This window comes from Chelonoidis abingdonii, chromosome 20 (assembly GCF_003597395.2).
Source record: "Chelonoidis abingdonii isolate Lonesome George chromosome 20, CheloAbing_2.0, whole genome shotgun sequence".
Lineage (NCBI taxonomy): Eukaryota > Metazoa > Chordata > Testudines > Testudinidae > Chelonoidis > Chelonoidis abingdonii.
The window spans coordinates 11,068,969-11,096,689 of record NC_133788.1 but is presented as its reverse complement, the minus strand read 5'-3'; the positions used below and the strand labels follow the sequence as shown (position 1 = coordinate 11,096,689).

Genomic DNA, 27,721 nt, shown 5'->3' with positions numbered 1-27,721 from the left:
AATGTGTCCGCGGCTCTACAACATACCTGATTGGCAGTGAAGGGTCACCAGCATCCCACCAGTCTTTGGGAGGGCTAATGTACATGCACCATAACTCCCAGCTGTATCCATGGGCAGAGTTCTCATAACGCTGCACCTCAAAGTCGTCCTGCTTGATATTGTCAATTGACGGAAGAATAACCCTTTTCCGGTTTTCTTGGATTCGCGACAGAACTGGCTCAGCCCTAAAAGGCCAAAAAGAAGGAAGTGGAAAAGGGGCTTTAACTGCTGTTACAACACAGATGGATACAGTAGCACTTTAACAACCCACATACCTGATGGCAACACTTAGGTTATGTCTATGCTGCAATCAGAGATGTGATTGCAGGACAGGTTGGCATACCTATGCTAACTTTAATCTACCCAGCTGGCTAAAAATAGCAGTAAATGCATGGTGGCATGGAGCTCAGTGTGCGTTATCCAAGTCTGCCAGGGACCCTCCATCTGTACTGGCATTGCCAGCCCGCGCTGAAGCCCACGCAATCACCTCTCCATCTGCAGTGTAGACATATCCATAGTGAATGCTTTACTTCTGCTAGCTCAGACAGCACCCCTGCAGGACAGGACAAAGGAAAAGGACCCATTTCTGCTCTCACTTAAGATGGTATAATTCCAGTGACTTGTGGGAGTTATAAAGATGCAAGGGACAGCAGAATCCAGCCAACAGAGGTTAAGTGACTTGCACTAGGCCACACAGCTATTCAAGCTTGTCTACACTACAAAATTAAGTTGAATTATCTAATTTCATCTTGAGCCTCTGAATTAATTAAGTCAATTGTGCATGGCCACACCATGCTTATTGTCTCGATGAAGTGCATCCTCACTAGTAGTGCCTGCACTGATGCACAAGGCGGTGCATTGTGGGTAGCTATCCCAAAGTGCAACTTGCCGTCATGTGTTTTGGGAAGTTTGTGCAATGCCTCATGGGATCAAAATATTGTTGTAGGGAGAATGGGAACATTGCATCTGCATCCCATGGTGCACTGTGCTCAACGGCAAACCACTCAGTGATTTTCGCACCTTAAAACTGCTGCGCATACGCCATAACCCCAGACGCAAAGAGTCTGCTCAGTTGCACACTCTTGTTGCGAGTATCTCAAACACCTCGCGCCTTCTCCTGCAGTATTTCCAGAGCAGAAATAGGGTCCGCTGTGTGGAACATAGCAATGTCCTGCAAGCAGCCCTGCTGCAAGCCATTGAAAAAAATAATTCACAGTTGCTGCTGGCAGTCACAGAGCAGCTGCACTCTGTTCAGAGCCGTTTCTGGTCCCATGGAACAGGCACTGACTGGCGAGACCTCATCATTTTGCAGGTATGGGATGACAAGCAGTGGCTGCAGAACTTTTGAATATGGAAGCCACCTTTCAGGAACTTTGTGCAGCGCGTTTCCCTGCCCTGCAGTGCAGCAACACAAAAACGAGAGCTGCTCTGACAGGCAAGAAGCAAGTGGCAATCGCTATTTGGAAGCTTGCAATGCCAGACAGTTACCAGTCAGTCGAGAATCAATTTGGAGCAGGTAAAATCAACCGTGGGAGCTGCTGTGCTCCAAGTGTGCAGGGCCATTAATCGACTTCTGCTACGAAGGGTAGTAAGTCTGGGGAATGTGCAGGACATTGTGGATGGCTTTGCGGTGGGGCGATAGATGGCACGCATATCCCCATCTTGGCACCAGACCATCTTGCAAAAGAGTACATAAACCGAAAGGGATATTTTTAAATGATGTTGCAAGCACTGGTGGATTAAAAGGGGCATTTCACTGACATCATCGTAGGATGGTTGGGAAAGGTTCATGATGCGTGCATCTTTAGGAACTTGGGTCTGTTCAAAAAGCTGCAATCCAGGACTTTCTTTCCAGACCACAAAATGAACATTGATGACATTGAGATGCCTATAGTTATCCTGGGGGACCCAGCCTACCCCTTGCTCTCATGGCTCATGAAAGCATACATCAGCCATCTGGACAGAAGTAAGGAATGGTCCAACTACATTCTCAGCAAGTGCAGAATGGTGGTTGAATATGCCTTTGGTCGTTTGAAAGGGCTCTGGAGAAGTTTACTAACAAGGTTGGACCTTACTGAGGAGAACATCCCCGTGGTTATAGCTGCCTGCTGTGTGCTCCACAATATCTGTGAAAAAAAGGGGGGGGAATTTTCCGCAGGGGTGGGCAACTGAGACCAATTGTATGGAAGCCATTTTTGAACAGCCAGACTCCAGGGCAATGAGAAGAGCACAGTAAGGGGCACTGTATATCTGCGAGGCTTTGAAAAGCCATTTCAATAATGAGTCACAGTAACATGAGCTGCTTGTCTGCACTGTGCTTTCCCAAACCTTCACTTTGCTTGTATCACTGTCCCTGTAAAGCCAACCCCCCACCCAAGCCCACTGCTTCTACTCAATAAAGAACACTTGTTTCTCGAATCCATTTACTTTATTTAACAAACATAAGTAAAGAGGGAAAACAGAAAAATAAGGTAACCTTGGGGAAAAGGGGTTGTAAATTTGGAATGGGAGAAACATTTTCAGCTGTGTAACATAATACCACATTCCAGACCATCAAAGGTCTGTGAATGGGCACCTTCTATTCCATGTACTCTCCTCCTCAGTTAAGCGAAAGGGATAATAGACTTTTCTCCCATGTCTCAGGGAATGCTTTGGGAAGAGTGATTCTGCGCCAGGCGATGCTGGCTGGCTGGCTGTCCACCAGGGTCTGCAGAGGGACTCTACTCTCCTGCTTCGGTTCCTGCAGTTCAACCAGACGCCTCAACATGCCTGCTTGGTCATAATACGAAGCATCTCATCCTGCGCCACACACTCTTGCTCATCTGAAACTTCCCTGCTCTCCCTGCCCATGTCCAACTTCTCGGACAGTGAAATCCTCCACGCTCTCAGCTCTGCGTCAGCTGTCCCAGAGATGTTCATTATCTCAGGGAACATGTCCTCCCGCCTTTTCTTTCTCCTCCTTCTAATCAGCGAAAGTCTGCTTTCAGATGTTGATGACACGCCGAAGGACACATTTCCAGCTGTCAGTCATGGGAAAAAATAAAGGAGCCATTGTACATGAATAAAATATTTCCATAGCAAGACCGTTTTCATAAAAATAAACCCCTTATTACACTAAGTGCAAGCCATAACATAATCAGAATCCACAACTGTTCAATGTTCCATTTTGCTGTTCCAGCCATGGTATAGACCCAGTCCTTATGCTGCTATGCTGCGTACCACAATGATGCCAGCAGAATTATTTCAGGAGTTGCATGGGAAAGTGTCCTATCATGGTGGAAGAAATAAGACTGCACTGCCCAGAAACCTTCTGTAAAGGATTGCAGAGTACCTCCAGGAATGTTTCCTCCCATGGAGGATTCCCAGGCTATCCCAGTCCACACAAACAGTCTTTTCCAGGGGCTACCTTCTGCATAGCTGGAGCAGCCTCTTGTAAGCAGAGAACTACAGCACCTCACTTTTTCTTCACAGTAAACATGCAATACCACCAAATGTGGGCGCCAACTAAAGTTTAACTGGACTTTGCTTGTAACTGTATACTCACCAGAGGTGCCTTCACTGGCATCACAGTCAGCCACCGTGATGTCCTGCAATCCACAGGGCTCCAGGGTTAAAAATATTTCCTGGCTCTTGGGGAGAATGGATCCACCACTCACCGGTCTCTCATTCTCCTCCTCCTCCTCCAGTTTCTCATCCACCATATCATCTTCCTTGTTGCCCCTAGACTCACTCACCTGTGAGGTGTCCACATGGCTTGTGGGGGTACTGGTAGGGTCACCCTGGAGAATCGCATGCAGCTCATTGTAGAACTGGCACGTGTGGGGTTCAGCACAGAACGACTGTTCGCCTCCCTTGCCTTCTGGTACACTTGGCGAAGTTCTTTTACTTTCACATGGCACTGTTATGTGTCCCTCGTATAGCCCTTCTCCCCAATTCCACGAGAGATCTCTGCATAGATGTCAGTGTTTCTTCTGCTGAATTGGAGCTCTGCCTGCACAGACTTCTCCCCACACAGTGATGAGATCCGCCACCTCCCATTCAGACCAGGCTCTGGGGCATGTAGTCTCCATGATTAGCTGTGCTCAAGCTGGCATGCTCCCAATGCTGATCAAACAGGAAATGGGAAATCAAAAATTCCCAGGATTTTAGCAGTGGAGGCGCTGTTTCCTGTGTACCTGGCTGCAGTACACTAGAGTTGAGAATGATCTCCTGAGCAGTCACAGATGAGCATTGTGGGACACCACCTGGAGGCCAATTAAGTCGAATTACACAATGCTGTATCTGCACTACCTCGCAGTCGACCCATGAGAATTGAATTAAGAGCTATGCCTCTCGCAAAGGTGGATTACAAAAGTCAACATTAGTGGCGACTTAGGTCGATGTAAAGGACCCGGTAGTGTAGACACATACATTAACAGGTTGACTTAAGGAAACTTCCTTCGACCTAACTTTTTAGTGTAGACCCGGCCTCAGTGACAGAGTCTACATTTGAATTTGAGAGTCCCTGGCTTGCAGTGCTGTGCTCAATCCATTAAACCACTCTCTTATCAACATACTCGGAGAGTAGAAAGTGAACACAAAAACCAGAGGTAAGGGAAAGTTCTTCATTTTCCCGAGATTAAATGGATACTTTTTAAGGTCTGCAATACAGCTTTGTCAGCCCCAGGGAGGCTTTAGAAGTTTCTGAGCTTCCACTTCATGGGACTTCCTGCCTGGGAGAAGCATGGACACATCAATTATGCGGAACTATTATCAATTAGGCTACAGGGGACAGCTGCTGTATATGGAATTCAAATAGCAACATACCCATGTGTGTTAGGGTTTAGGCTCTCTCTTACGCAATTGAATATTCCTAATTCATGGACCCAGTGGAGAATACCACAGTACGCACAAAGAAGCAATTTCACAAACCAGGAAGAATTTAAGGTATGAAGGCTTTACGAGACCCTCCAGAGCTGAGCTTTCATGCAGAGACAACACAGTCCATTTTGGAGTGGCTTAATGTGGTTACAAAGTGTTATAAACATGAATTCAGCTGTGTTTTAAAGAGCATTTTCCCATCATTTTTACCAAGAAGGTATGAAACCAGGCAATGCAGTGAATAAGGGCTAGCAGAGAATCCTGTGGCACCTTATAGACTAACAGACGTTTTGGAGCATGAGCTTTTGTGGGTGAATGACATGCATCTCACGAAGTGGGTATTCACCCACGAAAGCTCATGCTCCAAAACGTCTGTTAGTCTGTAAGGTGCCACAGGATTCTCTGCTGCTTTTACAGATCCAGACTAACACAGCTACCCCTCTGATACTTGAATAAGGGCTAGTTTTTCAATACCGTCTTCAACAAAGTCAGAATGTGTACAGTGAATATCTGTATATGCAGAATGGCTAATTGCACACTAGTGTTCATTTGAGAGTACAATTACCTGCTTTGCACACAATGGTGCATGCACACTTTGCTGGAGAAATTTAGGAAGACCAACAGTGATCAGATTTCCCAATATGAATGCTTAAATTGCCCTTGAGATCCTCGACTTGCTTCTACAAGTGGATATTTCCAGTGGGTGCAGGCAAATTTTCTGGCTGTAATTTGTTTCCTCCTCCCTCCTGCACCCCCACTTCTGAAAATGTCTCTCTAAATGTAAGAAATAAAAATAAATACAGGCAAGGCTGTGCTGCTACCCAAACAGCATTTCCTTGAAATATGAACATGCAAAACCGGACATGGACCCAAGCCACAAAATTCTGATCTGGAACCCTGCTTCTGCTTCGGCTGAGAGTATTCAGAACTGGGGCTTTGGGTCAGCTTCCCCTTTGTAAAAATAAGAACCACTGAACAGACAGGGCTCATTCTGCCAAGGATCTAAGCAATCAGTGAGAGGTGAGGATGCTCAATGTCTGCCAAGCTCGAGCTCATAATGCAAAGGAGCCATCTGCTACTCTCATTCCTTACTGATAGGAAAAGCTGCTTCACCAGTGAGTTCAGTAAATTACAGTTTCCCGTACACATGCATATAATCCAGTTTTGAAAAGCTAGCACCCTAATCACTGCAGCATTTAGATGGGAATACAGGTACCAGTGATAGAGACAGCCTTCTGAATACGTCCTTATTCATATGAAAAATGTGATAACTCTACACAGAATGTGTTTTCTATTTGCAGGTGATATAACATGATTTTTTCTTTTCCTCTCTTCAGATCACACAATGAAATGTGCATTAGCTTCTTCTGTCTCCAATATTCTAAGCATAGAACACAATTTTTTTTAAAACACATTTTCTTGCAAAATCTCATTCATGGAATCTTTTTGTTGTGCAGACTTAGAAACGTAATAGAATTTCCTCTGATACTTTGTGCTCTAGGTGCATCAATCCCTCTGAAAGAGTCCCTTTGAAATACTTTATGCTGTCCTTGCACTTTTGAACTTATTTTCAATTTAAGAAGAAGCAAACCAATACAAAACATAAACCTTCCCCAGACAGAGGAAGGTAGAAAGGTCTATAACATTGGAACCATTCTCTTTTTCAATTCCCTGCTGCCTCGTCTTTTTAGCTTACAGAATTCACTCAGGTCAAGGAGGGGGCACTGATGTGAACAAAATAAAATGTGCATGGGGGTAAGATGAGTGCAGAAAACAGGGACTTTAGCAGTTCTGCAGTGTACTGCCTCACCCAATACAGGGTACATTGGAGTAGAAAGAAGTATCTTGCTTTATTAATTTACTGGCCACATTTGCAAGAATGTCCATGCTAAATTATACATTTTCAGCACGCCTGATTTATTCCCTTATAATCTAACCACACCCTCAAATCATTAAACCTGATTTTTTTTTTATTATACCTACCAGCCAGCAGTGAATTCCACGTGGGCATCAAAGAATCCAGTGATGTGGCCCGTAGCGGCTTTCCAACCTTCAATACGAGCTCGGATCAGGCCTTCTCTTTTCTGGTTGCGCACCACCTTCACAAGCCCCGGGTATCGTTTGTTGACGTACTCTTCCAGGGGTGCCTTCAATTCCTCTAAAGGAGAAAACCCAGAGAGCCAACTCAAAAGGAGCAACAGTTTCCATAGGGAATTTATGTATTAATCAACTCTTATCACTGGTGAACACTGGTGGAGCTCAGTGGTACAGGATACCTTAGAGAAGCGGCTAGTAGGAAATGCAGTAAGTAGAAAAGGATTTAGGCCTAGTCAATGTTAATTTGGAAAAAGTGAATTTCAAGGAGCTGTTAAAAGGCTCAGCTGAGTGGATAAAAGGACAAAAAACAAACGTCTTTGACCAGGATGTTGCTATTGTGTTACATCTAAGGCAAAATTTTCAAAAGTGACTAAAGCACTTAAGTACCATTTTCTAAAGAGTCTTGAGCTTCTAAGAGCCTAGTTGCCTCTTGAAAAGGGGACTTAGACACTTTTGAAATTATACCCCCTACTTCTGTATCTTTGTTCCTAATTTCTGAGCATTTGTTTAACCCCCATTAATGTCTTGGATAGTCCCTTCACACAGTTTCTTTTTTAAATACATGTTTGTAAATTTGGGACCAGATTCTTTGCCCCAACCAGTTCCTTTGTGACATTCTGACAGCACCAACGAGCTGGAATGTAGGTGTATGGCCACCACACAGATGGTGTAAATACCCGCCTGTCTCACTGTCTCCTATGCAGCCACTGAAGGTGCGTCAGGAGCATTGTCTTTGGGATCATGGCCAGCTGCTCTCATAAGATAGGACAGTACCTAGTCTACTCTGATTTATGCTGCATTTGGGACTGGTTTAGTGCAGATCAAACCAACAGGATGAAGGAATCATAACCTGGCTCTGTCATCTCCCTTCCAAACTCTCCTGTGTCAAGTAATTCCCAACAGTGGAGAAAATTAATCTTAATCTTTACTGGCTTTCTCCTCTCTCCTAAATGCGATTTTAAAGTATTTTACCTTTTAGCTCGTCAGCTATTTCCTCTCTTTGGACTATCTCTGCTTCCCAGCTTTTTATCACTCTGTCCTCTTAGCAGAAACTGAGAGGCTTAGAGCAAATATGAAGGGACAAGGCTCCATAGAGTAGCAAGAAACCAGGTAAACTTCCCTGCTGTACTTGGGGCACTGTTTATTATAAAATAAAATGTCACCGATACCGTTAATAGAATCAAAGAACTACGATAGTTGATGTTAGTGATATTGCCTCCTGTAGGTTTGAGTGGATTGCTGTGAACATTGCAAAATGAGATCAGTCGACCAGTTTAATCAACCGGTCTTGTTTAAATTGCTGCAAACTGCACCCGTTTCTCCCTTTCCTGTGGCTCAGCCTTGCCTTATCAATATCCGTGTTGGTTGCATACAAACTTTGCCCTTGGACTACCTGAAATCCTTCCACTTTTATTTATAGCAATGAAGAGATTTCTGCTTCATTCAGCAGAGCCTAAATATCATGCGCTATAAGTACATCTACTTACTGGGAAACTGCTGATCATTTAATTAAGATGTTTAAGGCAGTGTATGCTCTACTGCTGAGTACGTAATGGCTGTAAGTTTCCAGAGTCACTACTGGTACCAAACTTATTCGTACTTTCTGATGCCTGTGGTGTATAAAAGACAGGCAATGTAAAAGTGATCTCTGGTGTATGCACGTGGAATCATACAAATAAATAAATATATATTGAATGTTGGAGTGTCAGTTCAATTATAGAAAAGCACCCCAAAGTCTGGCTGCTTATCCATACCTTATTGGCAGGGCCGGCTTTAGCAAGTGTGGGGCCCGATTTGAATACCCGGTGACGGTCTGGGTCTTTGGCAGCACGTCGGTGGTGGGTCCTTCCCTTGCTCCACGTCTTCCGCAGCACTGAAGGACCAGCCGCCAAAAGGCTGCCGAAGACCCGGAGCACCACCAGGTGAGTAAAAAAATTTAAAAGGCGCCTAAGTTAGGCACTCTTCTTTAGCGCGCGGGGCCCTCTTAGGCGCGGGGCTCGATTCAGGGGAATCGGCCTAAAGCCAGCCCTGCTTATTGGGACCAAAGCTCTTGAGTGTGTAGAGCTGGACTGGAAGTCTCATGAGACTAGATTCTCCTGGGAGATTTCCAGCACCTCCTGCTTCCTACTAAATTAGAAACACTTGGCAGTCCTGCTTCTAGCCCCAGATACAACCTGCCTGCAAAAAAAGGGAAAACTGTAGCAAGTGTTTTTGATTCTCAACATAAGGTTTGGTTTTGAGTTAACAACATGCAAAACACTCAGGCTAGGGGCCTAAAACCCTTATTTGCAAGGTATATTCCATTGAATACTACTGAATTCTCTATTTGTTTGCTTGTTTTTTTAAAATGCTCTACCTTTTTGCAGAATAAGAGGAATGCAGGACTGTATCAGAAATTCTGCCCTCTCCCATGAAACCTTACATGGGGTAGTATATCTGATTTGTCCACAAAATAAACAAATACAGAATAATTAAAATAAAATACACAATACTGGGTATAGTCTTTGATATGGTTGTTGGTATTTCTGCTCCCTTGTGCCAATCATAGACAGGCGTCTACTGGGCTGGGAATTGTACAAAATTAGTTTACAATTCTGACGGCAACCAAAACATGCCATGTAAGGGAGGCCAAGTGATGTAGTGGATAGAGGAGTGACTGGGACTCAGGATATCCAGGTTCTGTTCCTAGTTCTGCTTGGTATCCTTGAGTAAGTCACGTCACCTCTCTGCACTTCAGTTTCCCAATTTGTAAAATGATACTTACATCCTTTATAAAGCACTTTGAGATCTACTGATGAAAAACGTAATATCAGAGCTAAGTTTTATTATGTACCAAGACACACTGCAGGCATCATATTGTTAAAACAAATTGCTGGAGAATGACCCTCATTTCTGCAAGGCTTAATGGCTCCATCATATTACCTTATTGCCAATGCCCCTGCATGTCTAGGAATTCCTATGGGAGGCCTATTGACCTATTTCCCCCCACCACCACCACACACACCACCTTTCAGAAAAATCACTGTTAATGCAATACACAAGGTCAGGATAGTTGCTGAAATATGAGTGGCAAAGTAAGTCACTACTTTAAGAAAACATAGCAACGGAAAATAGAGGAGTAAACAGTAAAACCCATCTATTATGCTTAGCCAGAGAAGTCAAAGGAAATGGGATCAGCTATTCCCTCATCTTATGCGCATTCTTCCAAGCACATAAAAATAGTGCTTTCATGACTGTCTTTCTGGCATTGTTCCTCCTCATATACCTGTTTCCCTCAGGTAGAGTCTCTGTCTTTTATGCTGAAATGGGGAAGAAGGGGAAAAAAACCTTGCAACCCAAAGCATCTGCATCGCATACATATATAATTGTGGCAACTTTGGTTTCATGCTGAGCCACCCGTAGGAAACCAATATTTTATGGAGGACATCCCTTCTGTGAGAGGTTTCAAGGCGACAGAGAGACAGAGGTTTTTTTGACCGACAAAACCCCACATGCACAGCATCACTTTCTGACATGTTTTTGTCAGAAGGTAAGCCATTAATGTTGCATGACCATGGATTAGGCCGCATTAAACCAGGGGTGTTGGAACAATTTTCATAGTGTGGGAGCTGAGAGCCATTGAACCAAACTATAAACCTTGTATATAATGGAAACTACTTCAAGTCAAGGGGTGCAGCAGCACCCTTAGTTCCAGTGCCTATGCATTAAACAATGACAAGATTTTCAAAACTTGTTTAAGTTTCTTTGCTGAAGGAAGGGGAAAACGCTAATGGGCATTGTCGGAGGAAGGCAGAAGATTAATGTGCCCAAGAGTGACAGAGGGAGAAGGAGTATTAATATGCTCGTGCAGACATACCTGTGCTAGCTGTATGCTAGCAAGCTTGCTAAAAATAGAAGTGAGAATGTTGATGTACAGGCTACAGCACAGCATGTACTTGCTTGTACAATCTGTGCTGAAGCCCAGGTCACCATGCCCTTGCTTCTATTTTTAGCAAGCTCACTAGAGTCCAGCTAGTTCAGTACATGTACTCGAGCTGCCATTGACATCCCCAGCTGCGAAGTAGACATATTCTTAGTGATGGGTGAACCTCAAGTGGCTTAGAGTTCTAGTTTGGTACAGATAAGCACCTAAGATGCTTATGCAAACAACTTGGATTGGCAAAACTGCAAGAACAGACCTACGTGCAATGCTACATTCTTTCTTTGTTTTATCTGTGCAGGGTTTATTTGGTAAATAAATACCAACTGTATTGCAGCTAACACTGATGGTCCATATTGAGATGGGACTCGAGGAAAACTCAGGTCTGGGTTAGACTTTGGATTTCGACTCTCAGCCCATCCCTGGTTTGTCTCATTAGAAAGATAGGTCCTACCTGTAAAACTTAGGTAGAAGTGTAAGGAGTGAATATCTGGCCCCACTGAAGTCAATGGCAAAACTCTCATGGCCTTCACTGGAGCCACAGTTTCACCCAATGATCCAGATTTCCAGGTGAGCAGGGGCTGGTAGGAATCTGAGATTTTGGGACCCTCACATGCTTTTAAATACACAGCCATGTCCATCCCATTGGCGATCAACTGCAGCCTACCACCCACCTGGGATCTGTGAAGCTCTCACTGCTCAGTTTCTGCAGAGGTTGATTTTGCACCATTCCTTCTAGATAAACTCTGCTGGACTGTAAATCAGAAGTCACACTCACATCTAATCTTAACCTAAATCATGGTAAATTACTCCTAATTTTATCTTGCATTTGTTGGGTTCAGCAAACATTTTAGTGACTGATATTAGCATAAAAGGAAAATAACTCAATTCCTGCCAACACGGAACATGCAGCTTTAGGCTCTGAATCCAGAGGGCTCTTGCATTTAGGTCAGTAGCAGCAAATTTATTCTCCGTTATATAAATTAAGAGCTGCTTTATCTCAAAATATTGCATCTTTGTAGCGTAGCCCAGAGCCACATGATGTAATAACTTTGAGTTCGGAAATAGCATGCCAGAAATTAGATGACTTCAACAAAGGGAGGGAGGGGGAAGCCTCCCCTATGAAGTTGTCATTCACATAAATTGGTTACCCTGCCCTGGGCTTCATTATTTTCAAGGCTTCCTGCTAAATAGAGTAGGGGAGAAAACATTACACAGTTCAGAGAACTGACTGCAGTTCTGATCAGTTCTGTTGGGCACTTTGTTATAACATTTGGCCCTTCCACATCACCACCGACATCCAGAAGATTTAAAGAAGCGTCACAAAAACACTAAGGCTCACAGCATCTCTATGAGACACTTTAGCATTATATCCATTTCACTATTTCTGTTTGTAAACTGAGGATCACAGAAGCAAAATGACTTGCCCAAGGTTACAAAGTGAATCAGGAGCAGGGCGGGCGCTGGAACTGGGGCTTCCTGGTTCCAGATCCATTTTTCTAATTACTGGGCTATCTAACCATCTAGCTCCCCACCACGGTATTTGAGTATGTAGACCTCACATGGCTTACAGATGGGTAGTTTGAGACAAATTTGACACTGTGATGGAGTTCAGATTACGCATCTCCATTCTAACCCTATTCTCCATATTGGTGCCCATTCCGCTCTTCCCTTGAAGAGGGCTGGATGGATTCTCTTTCAGCTCACATCCATGTATTTTTTAAATCACGTTTAAGTTGGAGGTAATAAGTATTAGTACAAAACGAGGTGAATTTTTGGTATTTGACATTTCATGAGCAACTTCAAGCTGAGCTTGACACTCCTGGTAAACATGCCAGTAGACTCTATTTCAATGATCTCTTGATTCCTATCTGTCTCAATTAATCTTTAGTAGAAGATGAGTCCCAGGAGCTAGAAGCCCTAGAAACCAATATATCTGCTGCTCTGTTAAAAAAATGGTCTGGCTGGATATTCAGGTTATGTTTGTCATTGGTAATTTTATTGTGCCACCAAAGCTTTTGGTAACCTTGTGGTCTCCAGCTGTTACCTTCTAGCTGATATCAGTTATACTATCAATTGGAATTGATAATACAGAAGGCTTAGCCAGTTACATAGGCATTTGAGAAGGTTACTTCTGGCTCATCTGCTAGTACCAAAGATTTTGGCTATGAGAATATTGGTTTGATTTTCAGCCAAAGTAATATGCAAGAAGCACAGAGGATCAGTAGACACAGTGGACAAGAAGGGTCATCTAACTGATTAGGCTGGCCTATCGCTGAACTACAGTTGGAGGGGACCTTTGTAACAAGACTTGGAAATGGGCAAAACTGTGAGTTTCCACATTTAGTTGTGTACCTTTTAAGTGAAGCTAAGGAAAGAGAAGCAGCTGCCAGCGAGTGAATTATAACGTATGGATAAAACTGTGCAAAATGTGGCGACTTAGGCTGTATTATGCACCATGCCTTGGGTTCAATAGATCCCAACACACAGCAAAAACCAGAGGGATACAAACCAAATGGTTTGCCATACCCCTATGTACATTGGTCAGGTCAGCACAATTCTAACCTGGCCACAATCTAGCCAGCATAATAGTAGCTGTAATTAAACAACTTGTTAATTAGAAGATCTGAGGTACTTTGGGATTTATGTTGGCTAAGGCAACTTTGATGCCTAACAAGACTTGGAAGGCTCTTACATTCACATAAGTCTATTAAAACCTTCCCCTTTTTAATGCACTCTTCTTCCAAACCTGTAAAACAGTCAGCTCCCAAGAGAACACATAGGAAGCATTGTTATTGCTGAAGTGAGCTGAGGAGCAAGATAATGATATATCCAGTCACAGCAAATATTGTTACGCTGAAGCAAATTACAACCAGTCATATGGATCACTGAATGTACCTAGACATTTTAAGTAGCCTTTTATCTTGGAGTTTTCTTTTATAGTATGAGGTTTTCTTTTCAAGGAGATATTATTACAGATTAAAAACACTTACAGAGAGACAGCAGAAAGGCAGGCTATGCTTAAGCAACAGTCTCAGACAAGGTGTGTGACTGTGAGATAGCATAGTGTCTCAGGGGCATATTCTGTATGCCTCCAGCGACCTAGGAAATGTGTTATCGCTCAGAAACACAAGCGGTGTAGCGTCTTTGCAATTATAAACCAGCGCAACAAAAAAACAAAGGCAAGTACAAAACAAGTCTTTACATAAAAGTATACCGTGACTTTCAACGGGGAAAACTTTCAAAACTGAAACTCTCTCATCATTTTCCTTTAGGGGGGTAACATTTTGTTGCAGTACATTTGAGTTTCTATGTTTACAATTCAGATCAATCCATTAAGAATTGTTACATTTAATACATCTCTGTAATACATTTGTATAATTTTATGTTTGAGATGTTTATTGTATATATCACCGTGTACTGATGCAAGGAGGAAGAAAAATCTAATATGTCTTTAAAAATCAGTTTATTCTAATCTGGAACCACAAACATCAAACCATTGGATGGTGTACCTATCAGGCAGAGTTAAGGATGCTTGAGTGCCTGAACTGTGTTTCTCTTACCTTTTCATGTTGGGATTTCTTTTAAATGTAATCTTAATTCTAAATTTAATTTTAAATTTCCTGGGTGTTGTTATTGTGGGATAATTAAAACCTCCCTGTAATGTCTTTTACTCTTAAATTACTAAGATTTACTCTCAACCTCAACTCCATCTTAATGTAGATATGCAGGGTTTTTTGTATTTTATAAAGACACACACACACTCCTCCAAAATATGAAAACCGGGAAGAACCATCATAACTTTTTGAAAGCCACTACTGATCTTAGATTCCTCAGTTTTTGGGTGCCCAGCTGAAAGGGTCCTGATTTTTAGGAAGCTCAGAGTATCTGCCATGTGAAAATCAGGTTCCTTTGAGGTATCTGAAATTTGGCATCCAAGATCTCTAGGTCAGCGATTAAAGCTGCATACCTACAAGTTGTCTTCTCACACAGCCCCTCAGAAATACAATCTGCCCATTCATAAGCATCAACAACAAACCAGCCATACTCAACCACAAAGTCATACCCTGAAAACTTTAACTCTGACCCCTGTTTACTCCTAGGATTCCTGGACAATTAATCATTATTCACTATAACCTGTAGTTTAGAATGGGAAATTATTTCCCCGTCAGAACCTTATTCATTTTATAATATCCATTTGTTTGTAATATTAGAACAGTGAACCCTAAGATGCCGCTTTTACTATGAGTAACTATTTTCTACCACTGAGGCTTCTTGGGCATGAATCAGTAGCCCAAGTGGAGCTCTGCTATGTACGTTGCTTTGTATAATTTATTATAATTTTGCCATCTTGCAGGAAGGCAGAGTCAAAGGTTATCTGGCTTACCGTTGTGACGCCGGCTGAGGAATGCTGGAGAGGGATCTGATGTAAATCGGAGTGCTTTGAGAGAGCAGCAAACATGTACAGTGAAACAAGCCTACACTTTCTAAAGCTCTTAGGGGCACTAAAGTTAACCAAACTCAGTCTGTGCCTCCCCACAGCATTCCCCCCACATATTGAATAACATTAAGGTTTCTATCCACCATCTGACCTGTCCACAGAAAGCACTGCCTGAGCTAGCACAGTCTTCCTCAGAGCAGATGCCAGTGAAGATGGTGCCTTTTAATCTCAGCAGCAGATAAAGAATGAGAGTTATTAATTTTGTATTCTCATTGCCAGCTGCGGTCTCTGCTATTCAAGGGAATAACGGTTTTTAAAAGGATTCATTTCGTTGTCCTACTCCTTTCATAAGTGTCTCCAGAGCTTACCAATAGCATTTGTTACAATATTAGCTTCAGTGCTGCATACTGAGCGGCTGACAGAGACTGTTTAGATGCATATTTCTTTGCACAAGGCAGGGACTACTGAAGCTAAATAATTAATACACATGGGTTCTCCTTTAAGCCATACTTCACTCTCTATCCAGTCAATGCAGAGTAACTTAGTGGGGTAAATGCAGGATTTCATTCTGATATTTTCAAAGATTTTTTCCCCCTGTAAAACAGAGGATATACCAAAGACTGCAAACACGAATCACCTACACCTTTCTTCATTGGTCAGATGAGGAGAGAAATGCCCAGCTTGTGTAAATCACCAATGATTTTTGTTGACTTCAATGAAGCTATGTTGATTTCCATCAGCTGAGGTTCTGACCACAGTTCCCCCAGCCCAAGCAATTATTATAATTCATCAGTTTTCTGTGGTGCTTATTACTGTAGTGCCTATTTTTACAGGCTTGAGATGCTTACTTTATTCCAGCTTTATCTTGTCACATCTTAAATGCAACCTCTCAGCCTTCTTTGGAATGAAAAATCAGCTATCATCCCCCCGGTTCTTCACTTCCAGTTGTAACGTATCTCAGGATGTACAGCCCATAATTATTTGTATTATTTCAGCCTATGCAACAGATACTGATGATTTAACCCTTTGTTAGTATTGTTTTTTAAAAAAAACCTTAATGAATAAATGTTTAAAAATTGAACGCTATCTGATTGTTTTCTATTTTTATAATTTGTATGATTAGAATCAGGGTGGAGGAATAATTTGGACTTTGAAAATACCAGCATAGAACCCCCACAAAAACTCAAAATCCAGATAGACTCCGAATCTCAAAGGCAAGAAGAGAAAGTGTATCAAGAGAAATTGAGACCAGATTGGTCCCATGGATGGGACACAAGGAAACCTAGGTTCTATTCTCTGATCTGCTGCACAATCTCAGGCAGATCACTTCCTCTCTGTTTCCTCTTCTACCCTTTGCCTGTGTATTTATTATTATTATTAACACCACCACCTAGCTCTTATGCAGTGCTTTTCACCCATAAGTCCCCAAGTGCTTTACAAATGGAGATCTGTATCATTATTCCCCATTCACTGATGGGAAAACTGAGGCACGGGGAGGGGACATGGCTTTCCCACGGTCATTCACAAGGCCAGTGGCAGACCCAGGAGTAGAACCTCAGTCCCCTGAGTCCCAGGCTGGTATTCAATGCATAAGATCATGCTATCTACATTTAGATTGTAAGGCTCAGATCCTCAAGGGTATTTTGGAGCCTAATTCTCATTGAAATCAATGGGTGTTAGGCTCCCATGTACTTTTGAGCATCTGAGCTTAAGGTTTTGGGGGCAGGGACTGCTGCTTACTATGCATCTGACAGTGATTACAGTAATAATAATAATTAATTAATGCTATCTAGCCTCCTTCCAACTCACTGAAATAGTTCCTTTTATTCTCCTTGAATACAGATTGCCTGCAAATTTATTTGGAAGTCTAATTTGAGGTTTGATTTTGGTTCTGCTTATACCACTGCAGCTGATGGAATGGACACTGGCCGAGGGGTGGGAAGAACTGTACGCTGAACAGCACCTGATCTTCCAAAGCATGCAGCTCTTCACATCATGAAGCCACTGTCCTCCTATCGCATTGAACCTCTTTATGTGGTTTTACTCCCCAAGGGGAAAAACAAACGCCCTACTGGACCTTTTGGGGATCAAGTGCTACATATTTCTTAAAAGAGCTCAGCCTACCTTACCTTCATCACTGTTGTCATCCACAAGGATAATCTCTTTCAGGAGATGGGCTGGCGTGTGATTAACAGCGCTGTGCACTGACCGCAGGATCACTGACAACGCTTCATTCACAAAGATGAAAATAATGGAAATCTGGGGCAGATCCTTTGCATATTTCAGCTCTTTGCACCTGTAGCATGAAAAGACACAAAAGGAAACTGGGTTAACAGGATGCATGCTGCAGTGTTAGAAGCTGAGCACACATGCAAAATATTGTAAAGAGCAATTTATCAAGCTTTACGACTGCGTAAAGTTGTATATTCTTGCAGACTCCATGTATCACCTCTGCTCTACATTACAGGCAAAGCCCCCTGTGTTTTAGGAACATAGAAATTGCCACACTAGATTGGACCCGTGGCCTATATAGTCTAGTCTCCTGTTTCCAAATATAGCCAGCGCAACTGGGGAAAATTTCCCTCTAAGGCACTGTAAGGGACTGCGGAAGATTTTGTTACGGTTTAGCTAAGGCTGTTCGCCTTCTCAAGGACAGGTTATTAAAGGTTGCTGTATACTAGCATATGCTGTTTGTAGCCGGTTGGAACCGCTTAGCCTGGGAAGCCCAGCGTGTTTGGAAAAGCCTGGCGCCTTTGCCATAAGAGATACTCCAGTTGTGGAAAGTTCCCACAATACCTATGTTATGAGCTGCTTCACATGCTATTAGCATAAAGTTATATGTATTACAACAGAATTGTTTGCTGCTTTGGACTCGCTCCCGCTTTGATTAGCACGTGCAAGTCCCAGGCCGAGTAGTGTCTTCTTACATTCATTTAAAACCATAATCATCATCTGTGTGTTGTGTGTGTGTGTCTCGTCCTGCAGAAGCAACTTAGGGCATAACACTTTGGCGCAGCGGCACGGGTGGCTTCGGGACCGAGGCCGTTGCTGTGAAGGTAGGGTTGGGGGAGCCACCGCCCCGCCCTCCACGCCACCCCCTCTGTCACTCGCAGAGCATACCTGGGTGGCCCAGACGGAAGCTGGGGGCCTGTAGCGCGGGTTTTGGCAGGGTGGACAGCCTGCCGAGTGGCCAGAAGTGAGGCAGGCGGCCCGGGGTCACTTCCCAGTTACAAGCTGACGGAGGCCTTACAGCAGCTGCGGGGAACCCGCGCTCAGCGACGGAAAGGCGGAGCTATGGGAGGTTGATGGATCCTCCTGACCGCCATTCGGCCCAAGTGAGGATGGTGCTCCGATGCAGCGGGCCCTCGAGGGAAAAATGCAGGAGTGTGCGGCCACGCTGAACGCCGCGGGCCACTACAGGCCGTTGTCACCGTCCAAGCAGGAGCCCAGGAGCTGACGCGGCGATTGAGGTGTTTGTGAGTCTCGTCGCCACCGGAGACGGCTCAGCTGCGGAAGCCTGTAACCACAGCCCCAAGTCCGTGCTGTGACCAGCACTCCGTTTGGGACCCGATGCGTGGGACGGAATATTTGTGTGGTCGTCGTCCTCCTCAAGACGAGAGGACGAGCACGAGCCGGCAGCAAAGTACAATCTGCCGCGCCGTTAGAGAGAACTGAAATGGGCCTGAAGGCGGTCCTCCTACCGGATGTATGCAAGACTACACAGACCAGCGAGCTCCAGGAGATCGTCAAAACGTTCGGCAGAGCCAGGAGAAGCGCGTGCTGCACTCTGTCCGAGTGTGGGACAACGTCGACAGACGGTCGCTGCTCCTGCGTAAGAATGCAACAAGCTCGAGCGTCATGGACAGGAGCACAGGTCGAGAGCGGAGGCCAATCCGCACCAAAGCCCAAAGGATGGCGAATGCAAGGACGAGAACCCGTCCCTCTGCGCTGGGCTGGCAGGCGCTGTAGGCACAGCCACCTGCAACGGGAATTCGAGCTCAGAGGCCCCTGGAAAACCAAGCTGAAGGGTGCCAGGCCCTGCGCGCCGTTGGGATGCCGGGCTGGCGGTGGCAAACGGAGTATGGACGGCCCAATGACAATGCGTCTAAGTCACCAACGTTTTGCGACTGCCGATGAGCCAAAGCCCTCCTCTGCCGTAGCATGGCAGCGGATGGGCGGGTCGGCGAATTGGGAACCTTATGCCAGTTGCGAAGACGCCTTGGCCGCCGACCGAAAGGCCTTTCCGGGGCCAAAGGACCAGGCAAACACCAAGGACACGGCGGGCAGGAGTGGAGAGGGGACGCGCGTGCCCCAAAAGGTCCTGTGGTCGACCTCTTACGGCGGGCCGTCCCCTAGACAAATGACAGGAAACCTATGGTGACCTGTAAAATGAATGAGTGCAACTGCTGCCGTCAAGCGGAGCCACGGGGCCAGGGAGAGAGAAGGACCGTTAGAATCGAACAAGGCCACGGACGTCCGCTGTCCCCGAATGGCAGCTACCACATCCTACTGAGGGAGTGGCGGGTCTCCGCCCGAGCGTGGCCGTGGCCAATAGGCGGGAAGGTGGGGGACAGCGCTCCTACGTGCCTTGCGGATGTCGTTGCGCCAGGGAGGGATTCCAACACATCTGGCGGGCCCTTGATACCGCGGAAGTGACAATATTGCACCTCCACGCAGAAATCACGCCGAGCCCCTTGTAAAGGAGCCTGGTGGGCTTGAAACCCAGCCTATGGTTAAGTCAACTTGACTTTGGGGAAAGCTCTCTCTTTTCAAGCGATGGTTATTAAGCGCGCGGTGGAGAGTATATCTTGGGCATTGAGCCTCCGGGCGCCTCGTTGACACCAATATGGCGTTCGCTTTCGCCATCCCGGTTGTTAGATGGGAAGGTGCGGGAAGTGAGACCAGATTTTTGAGGGGCGCCCACGGGTGGGAACCTCGTTATTGCTCCCACTACCAATAGTTGTCCAAAAAGCAGTACATCCGGGGGGAGGACGCGATCAACCGAAATGGTTGCCTGCCTGTTGGATGCGAAGTTATTAAGCCAGCTCCTAAAGCCCCTATACATAGCCACCATCTGGCCGTGCGAAACGCCGGAACGGGACGTGCGTCTGAGGTCGACTACCAGAGACTTAATAAAGTGACCCCCCCCTGACTGCAGTTGTCAGATATCAGGCACCCTGATTGATCATATGCAGCCGCGGCCCAACCATGGCAGAAACCGTGCGGATCTGCAAATGCCTTTTTCTATGCTTATGATCCACGCAGCCAAGACAATTTGCGTTTGTCCTGGCTAAGCGCGAACAGTACACCTCTGCGTTTGCTGCAGGGGTGGAAGCATTCTCACCACATCTGCCACCACTAGTAAAGACGCTGACATCTGCCGCGATCAGTGGCCGCACCCAAACCCATTACATTACCCATTGATATACGATGATGTTATGGTCTCGTCCCTCCCAAAGAATTGTGACTGATGCGTGCATGCGCGGTGAGTCCTGGAGACGCAAGGGGTGGACGATAACCCGAAAAAAGATACACAGGCCTGCCAGGCGTGGTCTTTTTGGGTGTCCTCTGGGCCGGACCGAAACGGCAGATCCCTCCTAAGTGAGCCAAACTGTGCAAGCGATCCTGTACTCACCCCAGCACGAAACGGGAATTGCAAAAGCTTTCCTCGTATTTGGGTTTTGGCGCGCATTTTTTTTTTATTCCCAACCTGGCCTTTCTTATGGGCCATTGGAAATCCTAGTGGCAAGGCAGACGTCCCTGGCACTGGGCGCGGAACCACGAACTGCTTTTAGTTGTTGTAAACCGATGCCTGCTCACACAATTTATAGACCAACCCATTGGCAAAAACGTATAACGGCTCCCCAACTTGCGCCGCCCAACGCAGAGCCTCCCGTTCAAATGCTCGAGGTTACCATGTAGCGGAATGGTCTTCGGGGTCTTCTCGGCACAGCCAGTGGTACAACAAAGGAACCCATTGGCTTTTTGTGCCCCACGATCCCGTGAAAGGGGGCTGGCGGCCGCGGCTAAAAGAAGGACATCCCGCCGCCGGTGGTAGTCCGCACGCCCATCCCCCTAGGACGGTGGGTGAAGGAGACCCTGCCCAAACACAAATGGGGCGTGGCACAGAGTACCACCCATTTTAAATGGAAACATTACTTACAACAGCGTATGTTGCTAGGTAAGCCCTCCATCTCCACCCCCCATGCCGCACTGCTGGGAGCAGTTGCATTCGAACATGTACCCTCCCTGACGGATGAACTGCCACCGGTGGAGGATCCGGTGCCCCCATCCCCAGTAGGGGAGGCGCCCCCTGTCGAACAGTTATCAAGAGAGGAACAGGAGCACGCCTGGTTCACGGACGGATCTGCAGCCTACACTGCTCAGGGGACCCGACAGTGGCGGGCGGTAGCATTCGCCCCCTATGCAGATGTGGTGGCCATGGCGTGGGGCACAGCCGGCTCGAGTCAGTGGGCCGAACTACGGGCTGCCACCCTCACCATTGAGACTGCACCGCCGCGGGTATACCTCTACACTGACAGCTGGTACTATATAAAGGCCTCCGAACGTGGGTGACTGCTTGGGAAGCCAAGGAATGGGCACTGGCAGGGAGACCATTATAGGGGAGCACCATTATGGAGGCAGCTCCTCGCCTTCGCCCGACAAGCTTCCCTGGCGTGCGGCATGTAGACGCCCACACGAAAGCCCAGACGACCCGAATCTCGCTGGAATGCCAGCAGCGGACGACATGGCCCGAGGGGAGGTCATCCAGCTGGCTGAACAATACCACGTAGACGGAGGCCACCGGGGGGCCCGTGCGACGCAATACGCGGCCTGCGCCAAGGCACCATGCTCCCCCTCTCGGCCTGCCGTACGGCCCGAGCGGGGTGCTCGATCTGCTCCCGGCTGGCGCCGATTGCCCTTTGACCAGAACCCGCCGGACATATTTACCGGGCGACGGGCCCGTGCCAAGACTGGCAGGTCGACTACATCGGCCCGTTACCGCAAGAACGACGCTGGCAATACGTCTTTACAGCTGTTAGATACCTACACCGCCTGCTGTTTGTGCATCCCAGCGCTGCTGCCTCGGCGACGACTACACTGGTGGCCCTACAGCAGCTCTGTGCGCGCTATGGGGACGCCGCCAGCACGGTGCAGAGTGACCAAGGCACCCATTTTACGGCCCAACACAGTCCGGACATGGGCCGCGGATGTGGCTGTAGCCTGGCATTTTTCATCTTCCATATACGCCCACCGCCAGTGGCCTCATAGAGCGCCTGAATGGGCTGCTAAAAGATCAAGTGCGCCGTCTTACCCTACCCACACGCTACGCGGCTGGTCGGGGTTTTGGAACAGGCGTCTGGCTTCTTAATAACCGCCTGCCTGGGGGGAGGTCGAACACCCCTACAACGCCTTACCACGCCCCCCCCAGGTGCCCGCACAGCTGCGGTAGAATTGAAACACACTCCCGGGTACTGCAGCCAGCGCAAGGGGTTGTAACCTTGTACGCCCCTCACACCATCTCCTTATTGGCAGGGCCAAACCGTATCCCCATGGGCCACCCAGGCCCAAGTGTGGTGTGAGCCTTCCTGTTGTTTTGTGTCCCTGCCTAGTAAGGAGGGCTCTCGATCTACCCTCCATACTGGCTCAGCTCTGATCGCTCCTTGGCCGTTCTTCCTTGCACCAATTACAGTGATGGGTACTACAGTGGGAGCAAGGGGAGGCCCTTTTGTAATTGTGTTCCCTTGCCTCCTGCAGGTGTGATCAAACGTGACCCGAGGAGACAGAATGGCACGTACTGGCAAGCGTTTGGTGGACCCTGCCACAGCAAGAACCCCTATTTAATTGCGCAGGGGTCGTTTTTGGCACAGAGGGACAGGCTGGGCCTATATACTACCGAAGGGGAAGAGTATCCCGTATGGCCTCACTGTCACGACTTTCACAGCGCTCTTTGTAATACCTGGTTTAGGCAGGTGTTCCTACCCAGGATAATGCGTGGGTCACATTGGCCCCACGTTGCTGTTTAATTCTACTTCGTTTTGTCTCCCCAGAGTACATGCCATCGGTGCCATTATGGAGACATGTTTTATTGGTGTCAGTGCCACTCCAGAATCGCTGCAAGCTGCCTCCAGACAGATTACTAGCTCCAAAGCAAGCGCATGACGTATGAGGATTTATATCAGATGTGTGGACTGGGGCAGCCCCAGCGGGATGCTTTACTATGTATTCCTTTCGCCTAGCTAATGTTACTCATGCGCTGCGATGTGTTGTTTTTTTAGAGGAGCTACGCGGGATGTAATAAATCATACTAATTATGATTTAATTTGCAGATCGAATGTGGAGATTAGCTTTGGTGATGGACATGCAAAAATTGCCACGAGGGTGGTTTTGTTTTGTGGGAGGATTGCGTATACCTATATTCCTGCCAATTTTGGGGCCCCTGCACTGTAGGCGTATAACTCCACTTATGGTTTTGCCTCCCCAGAAGGCCCCCTCCCGCCAACGCAGGGGGACCATTCCCTGGATTCTGGGTGCAAGGCCGAAGTGACTTTGTAATTTCAGAAGGACGGGCAGCCGCCTCCTCTTTTCCCTAGTGGGCGTACCTGGGTTTAGTTGCGCATTAATTATCATGCGGGTTGCCCACCTTGCCTGTACAGTTGCTAAAGCTATCAATATGACTCTCTACCATTTGGATTTGCTTACTCATGAATTAGGTGAAGTACGCCAGGGCATGTTGCAGAATCGCTTGGCTGTTGATTATTTGTTGCTGCGGGCATGGCCATACATGTCAAGAGTTTGCTGGTATGTGTTGTTTTTAATGTTACAGATGCTGGCAGCTCGATTGAGACGACCTTGAAAGATTTACGCCACCTTGCAGATGGTATAGGCCAACAACAAGATGATTCCTGGCTCTGGTCCTGGCTTACATCCCTTCGTCGTGGTTGGGCCACGCATTTGTTCAGAGCCTGTGTATTGGCCTTTTTGCTTTAGGTGGGCCTTGCATATGTGTTGAGTTAGTTTGCTTATGTGCTGGTGTTGTTGCTTTTGGCATTTTATTGATCATGCTATAGGTCGTCTCGAAGGTCAATTTATGAGACTATGTCTAGTGCGTCCCTTGAGAAGGCGAGATGGGGAGGAATGTAAGGGACTGCGGAAGATTTTGTTACGGTGGTAAGCTAAGGCTGTTCGCCTTCTCAAGGACAGAAGTTAGTAAAGGTTGCTGTATACTAGCATATGCTGTGGTTTGTAGCCGGCTGTAGACCGCTGAGCCTAGCCTGGAAAGCCGGCGGCGTTGGAAAAAGCCACGATGGCCCTTTGCCATAAAGAGATAGCCCAGTTGTGGGCGCAAGTTATCCCACATGCCCTCATGTCGTGAGCTGCTTTACATGCTATTAGCATAAAGTCACTCATGTATTAGTCAGATCTTGTTTTTGCTGACTTTGGACTTCGCGGCTCCGCTTTGATGTTAGCAACGGTGCGGTGCAGAGTCTCCCGTTGGGTGTGTGTTTTTTAGTATCTTCATATAAAAGCCATATCACTCATGATGTGTGTGTGTGTGTGTTGTGTGTGATCTCAGTCCGCAGAGCACTTAGGCAGTAAACAGGCACCTCAGGGAATCTGGCCTAACTAAGAGTACAGTTAACTACAGTTGGGTAAAACTAACGGGACGATAAGAGACAGCGATAGAATTACCAGACACACAGGACCTTCTTTAGACTTCTTTTTTTCTATATATATTTTTCAAATGGTCTTTCAACATGGCAAAAGCCTCTGACTTTATAATTCAAAGTAAAGCCTCCATTCTGATTTAGCTTTAAGATGAATGGATGCTGAGAAATTTGCCTTTTTCTTAAGCTGCACTAGTGTGTTTCTTTCTATTTGCTTTTTGGGATGTGCCAGAAGGAAAGGAATTTAGTGATCTATGGTCATACAGCTTTAGCAAATGTTTGCAATGCTCTTTGCTGGCTTTCTTACGCATTTTCTCTTCCATGGGAACATTCTACTTGAGTGTCAACTTGAACTGGAGTCTCTGCACTTCACATCTGTACGTGAGTTTTTATGCAGTTCCATAAGTACCTCGCAGTGTTTCAGCATTAATTGCTCAAAATGAGCTTTACTTTTATGGCTAAACACGTATTTGGCTACTTTTCTCTGTGCTGGAGCTGGGAGGTTTTCACTTTACACCCAAGTTCTTTACTGACAACCCGCAGGTTTATGTTATATGAACAGCTACACCTGAGTTTGTGAACAGGAGCATGACGAACAGGATTAAAGTAGTCAGAAATGGAAGAGATCTTTCAGATAATTCAATCTGTTTCCCTGCAAAGGCGGAATATAGTGTCCCAGTGAGACACAGCAGATATTAAATTAATGCTGTCTTTGATCCTATCCAATCTTAACACATTCATCACAGGATGCAAACAGGTGACCATATACAAGTCCATTACTGAGTACCAAGGCGATATATAATAAGTAGGGCTGTCAATTAATTACAGTTAACTCATGCTATTAACTAAAAAAAATTAATCAAATTAAAAAAATTAATTGCTATTAATTGCAGTTTTAATCGCACTGTTGAACAATAGAATACCAATTGAAATGTATTAACTATTTTTGGATTTTTTCTACATTTTCAAATATATTGATTTCCATTACATCAGATAATAGAAAGTGTACGGTGCTCACTTTATATTATTTTTATTACAAATATTTGCACTCTAGAAATGATAAACAAAAGAAATAGTATTTTTCAATTCACCTCATACTAGTACTGTAGTGTAATCTCTTTATTGTGAAAGTTCAACTTACAAATGTAGATTTTTTTGTTATATATCTGCATTCAAAAACAACAGAATGTAAAACTTCAGAGCCTACAAGTCCACTCAGCCCTACTTCTTGTGCAGCCAATCGTGAGAAGAAACAAGTTAGTTTACATTTATGAGATAATGCTGCCCACTTCTTATTTACAATGTCACCTGAAAGTGAGAACAAGTGTTCGGATGGCACTGCTGTAGCTGGCATCGCAAGATATTTACATGCCAGATGTGCTAAAGATTCCTACGCCTCTTCATGCTTCAGCCACCATTCCAGAGGACATGCTTCCATGCTGATGACACTCGTTAAAAAAAATGCATTAATTAAATTTGTGACTCAACTCCTTGGGACAGAACTGTAGGTCTCCTACTCTGTTTTACCCACATTCTGACATGTATATTTCATGTTACAGCAGTCTCGGATGATGACCCAGCACATGTTCATTTTAAGAACATTTTCACAGCATATTTGACAAAACGCAAATAAGGTACAAATGTGAGATTTCTAAAGATAGCTACAGCACTCAACCCAAAGTTTAAAAACCTGATGTGCTGTCCAAAATATGAGGGGGACAGGGTGTGGAGCATACTTTCAGAAGTCTTAAAAGAGCAACACTCCGATGCAGAAACTACAGAATCCAAACCACCAAAAAAGAAAATCAACTTTCTGCTGGTGGCATCTGACTCAGATAATGAAAATGAACATGCATTGGACCTCACTGCTTTGGATCATTATCAAGCAGTACCCGTCATCAGCATGGACGTATGTCGTCTGTAATGGTGGTCGAAGCATGAAAGGACATATGAATCTTTAATGCATCTGGCTTTTTTAATCATGATTAATTTTTTTTAATTGCTTGACAGGGCTAATAATAAGGTCTCTCTTGTGAACAAGAGTACTCAAGCCTTCGGAGCCTCCCAATGGCTGCAAGCTCTGGACATTCAGGTAATTAATCCCCTCTCACCTGTCTTTCGGTGACCCTCTAAATAAGGGTTATCTTCTTCTTCCTTATGAATCCTGTTAGGAGGATTCTATCACCATAGGACCGAAAAAGAGAGAGCCTGGGACACGAAGTCTGCCCTTGTGAACTATGCAGAACCACTTACTACTAGGGCTAAGTGAGCCCATTGGGATAAAATGAAATCTGACCTGGACCGTTGTGCAAAACAACCCAAAGCAAACTAAACCACTGAGTTTCAGAAAAAGTTCAGTTAACAAGTCTCCATTCCCTAGCCCCCTACCAGGAACCATAATGCTGCATTATTATGGGCCAGATTTTAAAAGGCACTCAGCATGATGGGAGCACACTGGATGCAGAGCTCTCTCAAAAATCTGACCTGAAGTGTCATAATGGGAACTGCCAGTATGTTAAGAGGGGCTGAAGATCTAGCCAATCATTTCTACGTACGGAAATGTTTTATATATATATACCCACAGAGAATACATCAAGCGATTATTTAACTCCTTTAGGTAACTTCACCAAACCCTCCTGCTTTCCTTAAAGTAAATGGGGAAAGGAAAAGAAGAAAAAGAAAAGGGCACCAGCCCAT

General features: G+C 45.6%; 1 protein-coding gene across 1 annotated transcript in view; it reads right to left on the bottom strand.

Annotated features, from left to right (window-relative positions):
- The window catches only part of GALNT17 (polypeptide N-acetylgalactosaminyltransferase 17), a 286,464-nt gene that overhangs the window by 166,523 nt on the left and 92,220 nt on the right, over positions 1-27,721 (bottom strand). The window contains exons 3-5 of the mRNA XM_075073937.1: positions 17,486-17,652; positions 6,883-7,057; positions 27-224 (exon numbers count right to left, since the gene is read on the bottom strand). Of these exons, the coding sequence (XP_074930038.1) occupies positions 27-224; positions 6,883-7,057; positions 17,486-17,652 (540 nt within the window). The remainder of the gene's footprint in view (positions 1-26; positions 225-6,882; positions 7,058-17,485; positions 17,653-27,721) is intronic.